General features: G+C 40.2%; 1 protein-coding gene across 1 annotated transcript; it reads right to left on the reverse strand.

Annotated features, from left to right (window-relative positions):
• Positions 1 to 1,862: 1,862 nt before the first annotated feature.
• LOC122551040 (5'-3' exonuclease PLD3-like) lies at positions 1,863 to 12,896 on the reverse strand. Its single transcript, XM_043692683.1, has 4 exons — positions 12,867 to 12,896; positions 3,579 to 3,649; positions 2,433 to 2,605; positions 1,863 to 2,127 (listed from the first exon to the last, which is right to left on the reverse strand). Exons 2-4 carry the CDS (start codon positions 3,639 to 3,641, stop codon positions 1,863 to 1,865), a joined length of 501 nt encoding a protein of 166 aa, XP_043548618.1. The 5' UTR covers positions 3,642 to 3,649; positions 12,867 to 12,896.
• Between the last annotated feature and the right edge of the window lie 769 nt (positions 12,897 to 13,665).

Raw genomic sequence — 13,665 nt, forward strand, 5'->3', positions numbered from 1 at the left:
GTTTGTGGATTTAGTGTCAATCATGCAATAGCGTCCTGGATAATGTTGAGCTTCATGAGTGTTATTGGAGCTGCTCACAACCAGGCAAGTGGGATTATTCCAACATTCTCTTGACACATGAATTGCCAAACCCTTACCACCCGACACCTCATATTCTGCCTTGGGAGCCTCCAACCACATGGGATCAATGTGGATTTCACAAGTTTCCTCATTCCGCTCCCCCTCCCAATCAGTCTTATCCCGGATTCTCAGTCACCAAAATAAAATCGACATTGGATTGAGCTATTATTATGGCACGGTGGCTCAGTGATTACCACTGCTGCCTCGCAGCGCCAGGGACCCGGGTTCGATTCCAGCTTCAGGTGACCGTCTGTGTGGAGTTTGCACATTCTCCCTGTGTCTGCATGGGTTTCCTCCCACAGTCCAAAGGTCAGGTGAATGGCCATGCTAAATTGCCCATAGTGATAGATGCATTCGTAGGGAGTAGGGGAATGGGTCTGGGTGGGTTGGAAAATTTGGTGTGGACTTGTTGGGCTGAAGGGCCTGTTTCCACACTGTAGGGAATCTAATCTAATCACACTGGCTTAAAATATCTACATTTTGGTCTGGAAGCCATAAACTTTCCAAGTTGTCAAGACTCCATAAACTAACAGATTTTCTCCTTCAAGTTCAAACCTGACTGAGAATAAACATTGATATCTTGTGATTTACAGGCTTGGAATGATGCTGCCGAAACACCCTGGCTGTGGAGGTGAGATGAGTCCATTGCTAACACATGCATGCTGTATTGTGCCCAATAAAAAAAAAATTGCATTTATGTAAAACCTTTCATGATCCCAGGAAATTCCAAAGCAATAGTGAATAAGGTGAAGTCATGGTAGTGTGGGAAATATGGTGAAACAAACCAGAACTCGCTGTGTTTACTCAGCGAGTCGTGAGTTCATGGAATGCACAGCCAGTAGCAGTGGTGGACTCTCCCTCTTTATGGGCATTTAAGTGGGCATTGGATAGGCATATGGAGGATAGTGGGCTAGTGTAGGTTAGGTGGGCTTGGATCGGCGCAACATCGAGGGCCAAAGGGCCTGTACTGCGCTGTATTCTTCTATGTTCTATTCTGTTCCCTGCAAATATTTCTATCTGGCCTTCATCCCCTTTGATTAAAAATCTATCCAACTCAACCTTGAATATATTCAATGATACTACCCCTTCTCTGGAAATGCATTTCAAGAGACCAAAAGAACCTCACACATCTCCATTTTAAATGAGAAACCCCTTGTTTTTAAATGGTTCTGGATTCCTTCACAAGGGGAAACACTCTTAAGCCACCCTCAGCATAGTATAGGCTTTTAAATAAAAAACTCTCATTCTTTTAAACTCTATCAAGTAAAGGATTGACTATGTAAACAGGAAGCTATGTTAAATTGATGTAGTACATGTAGTAAAATGATGGTGAAGATCTAAAGAGAGAAGCAACAGTCTGAGTCTCACGCTAAGTCTATGTGTACCTAGTTAAAAAAAACAACCCCAGGTTACAGTCCAAAGCACTAGCCGCTGCTCCTTCATCAGGTGGTGGACACAACCACATGATGAAGAAGCACCACTCCGAAAGCTAGTGCTTCCAAATAAATCTGTTGGACTATAGCTTGGTGGTGTGCGATTTTTAACTTTGCCCCACCCCAGACCAACACCGGCACCTTCAAATTATGTGTACCTATTTAGTAAAAGTGAACAAGCAATTTAATTTGAAGAGACATTGGACTCCAGCGAGTTCACCTGTGAGTAATGTATTTGACTTCATGCGACACCACCACCACACAATAAGAAAGACTTCAAAGAGAACTTCTTCCTCACAAAACATGCATCTAAGGAATCAGGCGAGTGAAACTCTTCTGAACTATTTTAGTACAAATCTGACGAATGTTGAATATTTCCCCAGACTGTACCTGGTTGGCAGAAGGTTCCAATGTGTGCGTGTCTCTGTTTTGCATGGTCCAGTAGAAGGAGCTGATCTCAATGCTTTTCTCTGCCTCCCTCAACAACTTCATCCACCCATCAAAAATAGATGGGTTCACAGTGGAGTTAGGCCCAAAATGCATCCCCTCTGGAATACTCTCAACGAGGACAAGACTGCAAGCATAAGACAGAACATAAGAATATATCAGCCCATGGAACCTTATGCATCTGAAGACAAGCAGCTCTATCTTAACAGGAGGTTTCAATGCCATAAGAATCATCACCATTGACCCCAAAGGCAATGCTGCAATCAATTGCACAAGTCCCTTCAGAGGATGTTGCAATTCATTGTTTACTCAGGGTTTCATAAAAGAGGCTTTGTAGCTGTTTGACTTATCAAGAATCCATCTGGGAGCATTACAAAACCCACTATTCCCCCCTCTAGGAGAGGCTGGGGTCCCAGCCAATTTCCTGGGTACCTGCATGAGTCTGACCAGCCCAATTCTACATCAGCTGCAGCTTTTCTGATCTCAAAGGGAACGCTGATCTTCTTGTCCATTTGGTGATTGTAGGGGAACAGCAGTAACTGTACCATCATCAGGAGGATAAGAATGACAACCACGACCAACACCAGCACTGCATCTCTGTAAATCTGGAGGAGAAGATACATATTTTAGAATCTCTGCTACCTCCCCACACAGTCCAGTGAGATTCATTATCCAAAGTAAAGCATCACTTCCCCACCTTTACCAGAGAGTAACAACTGTTAAACACAAGCATCGAGGTCAGAAAGGCTATGATTAATGGCTAAATAAAAAACCAATCAGAACCTTGAGCCTGTTCTGCCATTCAATTAGAAGGTGAGTGACCTACCCCTTAACTCTGGAGGGAATATCCATCTTCCTCGAATGGAGTTCTTCAACTTTAAATATTAACTGTCTCTCTCCACAAACACTGACAGACTTGCTGAGTAGTTTGAACATTTTCTGGCTTTCAGATTTCCTACATTCACAGTATTTTACTTTTCCACTCCACATTGCTTCCACCACTCTTAATCCCCCAACCTACTAAATATAGGTCCATCACACTTTTACAAAACCTCAAATTGTTGCCCCTCAACAGTATATTTTTTGAGGAGGGACAAGGAAAGAGTGGACGCAAGAGAGGCCACGTAATAGAATTTTAACATCATACTGTCTGGATCTGGAGTCTCCCACAAATTAACCCCATCAAATCCTTGATCATCTTAAATATTTTCTTTAATCATTCAACTGGAGAGAATGGATGCTTTGTCTTCATAATATTCCTGCTTGCGTTGCCAAAGTGAGGAAAACTATTAATTCATGGCTTCATCTTACTACAAGCTGCAAGACAGCAGAATCATGTGACACTATGTCACACCTGGTGATGAAATAGCCTAGTGAAACACAGCATATCATTGACGGACAATGTCATGTACTAATCTTCCCTCGAGTCTTTGATTTAAACCATGATATTACAGACTATGCAACCTGACCTCTGGGTTCATCCTTTTTGGTCCTGATGCTGCTTGTTGGCATGAAACATGTCAGCAACGAAGACCTCATTCCCCCTTACACCCAGAATATGATCTCAGGGTTTCATACCTTCTGCAATCTGGAATTCCACAGGGTATAGTTCCCCTTCCCATCAGGGAAGGCAGTTGACATCTTCAGCTGAAGCAGAAAAGAGAACATATGTTAAATGACAGCTTGTTGAGGCTCTGCTCCCACATTGGTGTACGTGCAGATGTGGAGCATGAATGTGCTGTTAGAATGTGGAAACCATGATGGTTAAAGCTGCTTTTGCTCGTACACACACACACACATATATATAAGAACTTAAGCCTCCAACTCGGCACCGCCCTCTTGGCCTGTCCATCGTCTTTCCCATTTATCCATTCCAACCTCTGACCTATCACCTTCGCCCCCACCTTCATCTACCTATCACATGCTCAGCTACCTTCCCTCCAGTCACACTCCTCCCATGTATCTCTCAGACTCCTTGGCCTACAAGCCTCATTCCTGATGAAGAGCTTATGCTCAAAACATCGATTCTGTTGAATGCTGCCTGACCGGCTGCGTTTTTCCAGCACTGCACCCTTGACACAGACTATGTTGTCATCAGTATTCCTGGCCTCTGAGCTGCTGTTATAGCCATTTCATTTATATGGCAAGCCCAGTTGAGTTTCTGCTCAATGTAAATCCACAGGATGTTGATCGTCACTTCTGACCTGATGATTGAGAGAATGCCATTGATGCAGCAGCTGAAAAGGCTTCTGCTGAGGAGACTACCCTGAGGAACTCCTGCAGAGATGTCCTGGAGCTGTAATAGCTGACTTTCTAAACCATCTTCCCATGTACCGGATATGCCTCAAACTCCCCTGATTCACATTGATTCCAATTGTGAGGGCTCTGTGATACTACTACACTCAGTCAAAATGTAGCTTTAATGTCAGTTGATCTCACCTCTGGAATGCAGATCTTGCCCATGTTTGTCTAAGGCTATAATGAGGTCTGGATTCAAGTGACCCTGGCAGAACTGAAACCTAAACACGTCACTGAGCAGGTTATTGCTAAGCAAATGCTGCTTGATAGCATTGTTGATAACACCTTCCATCAGTTTACTGATGATTGAGAGTTGGATGATCAAGAGTAAATTGGCTGAGTTACATTTGTCCAGCTTTTAATGCATGATATATACTTGAACAATTTTCCACATTGTCAGATGCATGTCACTGTTATAGCTGGATTGAAACAGCTTAGCTAGAAGTATGGCTAGTTTGGGAGCACAAACCTTCAGTACTATTGTCGGAATGTTGTCAGGGCCTATGGCTTTTGCAGTATCCAGAGTCTAAAACCATGTTTTGATATCACATGGAGTGAATCGAGCTGGCTGAATACTGCGATGGCGAGGCCACTAGAGGAGGCTGAGATGGATCATTCACGTCTCATATCAGGCTGAAGGTTGCTGAAAATGCTTTAACATTGTTTTGGCTGATGTTAAAGCCAGATAATATGAAGGGTTTTGATGTTTTGGTACTGAGAGATTTACCACTTTTCATGATTCTCCATACTTGGGCAGGGCTTGAAATTGTGGCTGGATTGGTTAAGGAAGATAAAATTCCGTCCAATTATAGCCATACTGAGGCAGCAGCCCCAGTTTCCTGGTGCATGGTGAAGCTTGGCATGAATTGTAGCAACCCAAATCACACTTGCACGCACTGGATATTGAGATGTTCACCCACTGACCCCAGATGAGAGCCACCTGCCAACATGAGACCTGGCACAACTAGCAGAATTGATGCCTGTGCCTATGTTTAGGGTCTTATTTCATTTTGCAAATTGATTAATAAATGAAGGAAAATTAAATTAAGCATATTGATTCCTGTACTTCAGCAGCAATAAAACCCAGGAGATCAAATAAAGCTAATGTGATTTACTGTCGAGGAATTGTTAAATTGATACTTTTCGTTCATCAGCAGGATACACTCAGTAAACTTTTAAAACTATACAGGAAGGAAATCCTGGACTGATAAATGCACCGAGACTGTCTGTGACTTTGTAATTGGACGTGACTTGCAAGTGACATTATTAACAGTCATTATTATCTCAGGTGTACTTTGCTGTTGACTTCTAACTGCTAGTTATTTCATGGCTCCCTTTTTGTATGTATTTTTATTTAATGAGATATAATTGACTGCAATGTACTAAGTTATAATGTGGAATTAAGAAGTTAATATCTGAGAATAAGAATTGTTTGACAGAAAAAGAATGAAATTCTATTGCAATTACTTTATAAAGATCGGATCTATTGTGGTTTAGTGATATAGTTGACAAAGAAACTAAAAGCAGTCACACAGCCTATGTAAAGAGAAGCAATATTAAAGAATCAAATGTAATTCTTATTGAAAGAGAATGATAGCACTCACAATTTAAAGATGAGAAGAGAACAAAGGAATGAGGTTTTTATGCTATTTCTGTCAAATAAAGGAAATAAAAGTATTGGGAAAAACAACAATAGATTTAGTCAGGCCTTGTTTGCACACATTAATTTGTATTTAAGATAAACATTATTCATAAGAATAAAAATAAAATACTACGGATGCTGAAAACCTGAAATATGAACAACAATTGCTGGAGAAACTCAGCAGGTTTGGTAGCATCTGTGGAGAGAGAAACAGAGTTAATGCTTCAAGTCAATTATGATTCTTCTTAAAGGTCTATAAAAGTCATGCAGATACAGAGAAGAATCTCACTTGAAGAATTAAAAGCTGCAGAGGTATATAGTGAAACCTATTCCGACACCCTTCTTAGGCCAAAACATAGTGCACAGAGTAGCTGTCCCATTACATTCTATAATGATCTTGGACTCAAAAAGACTTATTGATGATGTAGTGATAAGGCATATGTAATTCGTGACATTGGTCACAATGCTACAAAGTGCAAAAGGAAAGGACAGCAAAACAATGGGCTAGTTTCACTCAAAAAACACTTGCCTATTTTATATCTTGAAAATAATGAAGAATTTTTGAAACTTAAGTGACATAGCCTAAATTGATCCTTTTAAGAACCTACTGGTTAACTTTTTATTCTGTGACATTTGCTTTCACATGCAGTGTTTGATCATTTGCTATTTTATTCATTTTAATAAACTGTTGGTTTTAACAAGCAATTTCCTAGTAAACTTGGATTAATAATTAAGTGCCAAGAAATCTTTTATCTATGTATTAATTGTTCAAGCAATGTTAATCAAACCCAATGACAATCAAACACACTGGTCCAGAAAGGAAAGCAGTTAAACTGGTCAGATTCATTCTTACAAGTAGACAATTGTTAATAGAGATTTTAAAAACATGAAATTTGATTTTTTTTTACTTTCTTCCTACCGTTCTCTGACTATATCTATTCATTGATCACCATTTGTTTTTCTTTCTCTATATTTTCTCTCTGTATCTGATTTTATTGAAATTCACCTCCACCTTCTGTCATTCCTCTGATTATTTCTCAATGATTCAACTTTGTTGGCTAAGGAGATAAGATGTTTCTGTTATTCTTTAATATTCCAGATATACCACTGTGCTCACCATTCCATGGTTAACGTGATTTAATTTATTATTTAAAAATGTTGGGTCGAAAGGTGAAAGGAAAAGTCAAACTCAAAGAATATGTTGTGAGCTGTCCTAGTTGAGCAAAAATTGGCCCCGTGATGGCAAACAAAATGAAATATATTTGTTTGAAAATAGTAAGAAGTGCACAAATAAATTGCTGCTGATGAAGGGTCACTGACCTTGAAACATGAACTCTGTTTTTCTCTCTAAAGCTTCAGCCAGATCTGATGAATTTTTCCAGTACTTACTGTATTTGTGAAAGAAATTAATCATTTAGGGGAATCTCAAACAACTGTATATTTAATTCTGGTTTTATACATTTGCTGCATAGGAAAGATAATTTTTCCTGACGCAAGTGCCATGGAGGTTACAGTCAAATCACACATAATTGAAGCAATAGCTAGTTATGAGTATTATGCTGACGACATTCAAAGTAGCTTGGGAGCCACATTGAAATTCCTACTCTCTTCTCTAAATCTTGATAATTACTGCACTACATTACCATCTATTTAATTTATGACATTTTAGATCTCATTTCCTAATGAGTACATAAGCGTATGGCAGGGAGCACTATTAACCTTGTCCCTCCCAGGAGGAGGTGTTCCTTCCCAGAGCAACTTTGTTGTACTAGATCAACTTATAAATCATCAGGATGTACAAGGTAACTAAGCATATCACGCTGGACTTATATTTAATTAGAGACTTGTAGGGACTATCTTGGAGCCAATAATATATAAAACAAAATACTTCAGACAGTTCATATCAAGCCTACAGCATTTATTGCATTGATTCCTATATCAGGGTACCAGCCTTAAATCAGTGATAACATTCTCGCCTCTGAATCACAAGGTCATGTGTCTCAGTCCCACTCCAGGTAGTTGATTGAGCACAGTACCTTTGATGCAGTGTTGATCAAATATGAGAGATACCATCTTTTGGGTGAGGTGTTAAACTGAGATCCTTTTTGTCTCTCATGGCATGAAATGACCATGGACTTATTTGATAAAATATACAGGACTGTTTTTGTGTTATAGTTTCTATTTATCCTTTATCAAATGATTATTCATCTCATTGTCATTTTAGAGCAAATTGATTATTATGTTTTCCTACATGATAAAATTAGGCTTTTCAAAAAGAAGAGACAGTTTTTACTGCTTTCACAATGTTACTTTCCATACTGATAAAGCGTTTATACTTTGGACTGTACTATTATCCAGCCCTGGGTGTGAGGTTTCTGATGAAGAGTCACCAGACGGGATTTGTAAACTCTGGTTTCTGCTCACAGATCTTGCTAGACCAGCTCAGTTTCTCCTGTAATTTCTGTTTTTGTTTCAGATCCCCAACATCTTCAGTTCTTTGTTTTATTTATGTGAGGGAATTCAAAGTCAGTTACAGTAACAGGTCCACACGGGCAACATAATGCTACTGGGCTTAGTTAAAGGTAAGGTACAGGATTGTCAGTTTCCTGTCTTATATCTCTTGCAGGAGGGTTCATCAGAGAAGCCAGCTGTCTGTTGTCCTGGCACAATGTCTTGTAGACACATCTTGCAGCCAAAAGACATGATAGTTCCAACATCAACTAAGTAATTTACAGGTGCTGTTAAATTATTTGGAAGACAATCATGCATCAGCTTGATCTTGGACAGTGATTTGCTACTAGGTGTTCATGGGGTGCTTTTTAAGAGTTAAGCTGTAATAGCATTGGAATCTTGGAGACTGGGCTTGGGCCAAATGGAACAGGTTATAATAGGATCAATCACTCACTCATTTCTGCATTTATATTTAACTGTAGTTGCTGAAGATTATTTAAGTTAACTTCATAAGGGGATGATAAAATTAAAAGAAACATCTGACATCACACAATTTTCTGGAGGAGCCACTGACAAGTCAGACGCATAGAACAATAGTTGACTTTTGTTTATTAGATTAGATTACCTACAATGAGGAAACAAGCCATTTGGCCCAACAAGTCCACACTGACCCTCCAAAGAGTAACCCACTCTAAATTTACCCCTGACTAATACACCTAACTCTATGGGCAAATTAGCATGGTCAATTCACCTGGCCTGCACAACTTTGGATTGTGGAAGGAAACTGGAGCACCCGGAGGAAACCCACACAGACATGTGGAGAATGTGCAAACTCCACGCAGACAGTTGTCCAATGTGGGCATCAAACTCGGGTCCCTGCATTGTGAGGCAGCAATGCCAGCCACTGAACCACCGTACCACCCCAAATGATGTTACATGTTCCAGAATCATTGCCATTTGTCATTAGCAATCACTCACTAATGAGTATGATTGTCCACCTAGGAAATTCCATATCATTTGTCATGGATTCTGTGGCTCCTTGAGTGGCTGATGACCCCAATCCAAGAGCCATATTACTAACCACATTTTTAGTAGGTGTTTACAGAAAGTGAACATGGTCCTTAGCCTTGAGCTCATTGGCATTCCTTTCTCTGGTTCCTTTTCCATGCTTCTTCTTTCCTACAAGTGCACTCAAAGAAATGTGTCCCTTCATACATGAGTATACTCCAGTCAGTTTTTTTTGGAATGAGGGACTGCCCTCATTGAAATTCCATTTCTTGAGGGTAGACTTCAGAGAGTCCATGAAACACTTCCTTTGCCCTCCACTCATTTGAGTGTCTTCCTTGAGCTGGGCGAGAAAGATTTGCTTTGGCAGTCAGAATTTAGGCATTCTAAGCACATGGCTAGCCTGGCAGAGTTGGTTTTGGATGATCATGACCTCAACACTGGTGCTGTTTGCTGCTTCAAAGATGCTAATGTTAGTATCCTTATCCTTCCAGCTGATGCAGACAGCCCATCTCAAATAGCACCTTTTGTTAATTCCCAAGAGTCTTAAGGTGGGGTCTATACTTGTCCAAGTGTCAGAGCTCTATAAAGTAGTCAGTTACAATATCATTGGATAAGCAGTTTCAAACAAGGATCTGTACAAATGCTTCTTCCAATTACTGTCATTGTTCCACTTCACCATAATTTTAGAAATGCATCATATTCTGTTAATCTAAGTTCTTTTTCATATTCATCTTTACATTCAGCCAACGGTGCATGCAAATATGTACTATCTGGCATTGATAGTGAAGAGGTTGATGTTGTTATTGTTTGGGAACTTGAGTTCAAAAGCAAAAGAACAATGTACAGCTTTAAGCTTGATTTGTGTTGCTATATTGTATGTTAAGAAGGGGAAAAGCATAGTTTCAGTTTCATTTTTGAGTTTTATGAATGATATCATTGTGTCTGGAAATTTGATTTTTACATTTATTTGAATTTACATTGAGACAAACAGTTCAGTGCATTAAGAAAATTGAGTAGAACGAAAAGAAATTGCTGTTGCCTACTGATAAGAGTGCAGTTTCACAGAAAGACATTGCCAGTTAGTTTAAGGTTCTGAGGAAGAGATAATAGCTAAAAAAAAATGCAAAAATTTGTTGAGAAGGAACCAATTGCATCCAAATCAACTGAAAAAGTTGTAATAATATATGTAGTGTTGAGTGTTAGTGAGGATGAAATATTGTCCCCAATCTTCACTGATTGTGGCCTGTGGGTCAGGAAATTGAGGATCTAGTTCCAGAGAGTGGGGCTTAGTCCAAGATCACTAAGTTTAGTAACCAGTCTTGCAGGGATAATAGTGTTGAAGGCTGAACTGTGGTCAATGAGTAGGATTTTTACATAGCTGTTCTTGGTGTCAAGGTGTTCTAGCGAGGAGTGAAGGGTAAGTGATATGGCATCTGACGTGGATCTGTTGGTCTGATAGGCAAATTGGAGTGGGTCAAGAGTATTGTGGAGGCTGGAGTTGATTAATGCCTTTCAAAGCACTTCATGACCACCAAAGTTAGGGCCACTGGGCGGTAGTCATTGAGACATGCTGCATGAGCCTTCTTAGGCACAGGGATGATGCTGGCCCTCTTGAAACAGGCAGGGACAGTGGCCTGCTGCAGGGAGAGGTTGAAGGTATCTGAGAAGATCTCTGCCAGTTGATCTGCACTTGCTCTGAGTGCACAGCCTGGAACTCCATCTGGTCCCATCGCTTTTCTTGGATTCACACAAAGGAAAACTGATCTGGCCTCTGATGCATTGACTGTTCGCATAGGTTTGTCTGGACTTGTCAGAATTGGTGTCACCTTTCTGCTGAAATTCTGCTCAAATCGAACATAGAAGACGTTGAGACAATCTGGGAGGGATGTGTCATCGTCTGCTAACTTGCACTGTCTCTTTTTAGAATCTGCGATGTCATTCAGTCCTTGCCATAGTTGCCAGGTGTCTGTCTGGGTCTCTAGTTTGGATCGGTATTGGTCCTTGGTTGTCTTAATGGCTCTACGAAGGTGATACTTGGATTCCTTATATTTGAGTGGGTCTCCTGATCTGAAGGCCTCACACCTGGCTTTTAGCATTTTCTGTATGTCCTGATTCATCCAGGGTTTCCTGTTGAGAAATACCCGGATTGACTTTCTCGGTATGTAGTCCTTCACACGTTTGCTGATAAAGTCTGTGACGATAGTGGAGTACTCGTCCAAGGTGTCTGCAGATTGTTTGAACAACACTCAACACTGGAGCCCCCCATGGGTGCGTACTCAGCCCCATACTGTGCTCACTGTATACCTATGACTGTGTCACCAAATACCAGGCTAATGCCATTTACAAGTTCGCTGATGAGACCACCATAGTTGGGTGAATCTCAGATGGTGATGAAACAGACTGCAGACAGGATGTGGAAGACCTGAAAAAATGATGCACTGAGAACAACCTAGCTCTCAATGCCAGCAAAACAAAGGAACTCATTAGTGACTTTCAGCTGGATGTTACTCATGCCCCCCTACAGATTAACAGCACAGAGGCTGAATGAGTGGAGAGTGTCAAGCTCCTGGGAGTGGTCATCCACAACAAGCTTTCTTGGATTCTTCATGTGGATGCACTGGTTACAAAGGCCCAACAACATCTCTTCTTCCTCAAGCAGATGAGGAAATTTGGCATGATGGTGAATACCCTTGCCAATTTTTATAGGTGTGCCATCAAGAGCATTCTGTCTGGATGTATCACTACCTGGAATGGTAACTGTACCATTCAAGATTGGAGATGGTTACAGAGAGTGGTGAACTTGGCCCAGACAATCACAAAGGCCAACCTCCCATCTATAGAATCTATCTACCAGGCCCACTGTCAAGGAAAGGCTGCCAGCATTCTCAAAGATTCATCCCACCCTGGCAATGTTTTTCTACAACCTCTACCATCGGGGAGAAGGTATAGAAGCCTGAACACATGCACCAGCCGGTTTCACAACAGTTTCTACATTACTGTTGTTAACATTCGCTGGTACCTGTGTTTTTGTTTTTGCCGCTGTTTACCTATAATTTACTTATCTATGCTACTTAAATAGGTGATCTGCCTGTACTGCTCACAAGACAAAGCTTTTCACTGTGCCTCAGTACACATGACAATGAATTCAATTCAATTCAGCTTCCAGTACACACAATTTCACTACACTGTGAGCTAACTGACAATCCTAAATTACTTGTCAACATAATTCTTTACACACTCAGGATTAGCCAGTAAACGTTGTCCAATTGTGTAATCACCAGCTTTTGGGATGCATGGCCTAAATATCTGACTTCATACCAGCACTGTAATTCACATATTTTCGCAATTTGTATGATAGGCAAAACACCTTTTTGGCTTCACAGTATCATCGCTTGTGCTGCTGCTGCACTCTGCTTTAAAAAAGGAAGAACACATACATATACTGTACCTGTTTCATCTCAATAAAATCTGTTATAATCATTTGCTGATTCATTTCTCAGGACAATGTCCCGACCAATCAGAATTGACCTGTCTAATTAAAAATGTAAACAAAGTTTTATAGTTAACTGTCAATCATCATTAATTGCTGCATTCTTAATCACAATGCCTCTATTAATCAGAGTTGACTTGACAACCAAGCTGCAGCCTCCCCTCATGTTGTATAAATATTGGTGCTCTCCTTGAATTGTTATTCTTGCCATTTGTCCTTGTGAGTACAAGACAAAAAGCTTTGCCAAAATCTATCTTCTTTTAGCAATACTGAACATAGCAAAATTAAAATCTATGGTGTATAGAAATAGGTCTCACTCTGGAGTTTCACTTCTCCAGTATTACCGTCAGCTGTGAGCATAACAATATAGATGAAGATTTATGTTGGTTAATACTTGCCTTTAATTACACAATGCAGCTGATTTACATTATTCTGTCCAGGGATGATCCCATGGTTCAATACACTGAAGAAAATGTACATATTTCTGGCCTTTTAAATCATTAAAATGAATTAGCATGGGTAACACAACTTTTGTTTCTTGAGATATTATCTTTGTCAGGTATGTTTCCTACTAAAACTGTCAGATAATGGTCAGATATTTGAATTATAAAGCAAGTAGGCTACTGTGCACCACTTGTGAATGTTGAACATGACAATTTGTACTTGAAAGGATCACATTATAAGCATGGCCCATCAGGATAGGAAGGACTGTTCCTGGGAGGTGTCCTATCCAGATTCCAAGTGATTGTGTTTAATGTTAACAGTGTGTAACTAAA

Source organism: Chiloscyllium plagiosum, chromosome 6 (assembly GCF_004010195.1).
Source record: "Chiloscyllium plagiosum isolate BGI_BamShark_2017 chromosome 6, ASM401019v2, whole genome shotgun sequence".
NCBI lineage: Eukaryota > Metazoa > Chordata > Chondrichthyes > Orectolobiformes > Hemiscylliidae > Chiloscyllium > Chiloscyllium plagiosum.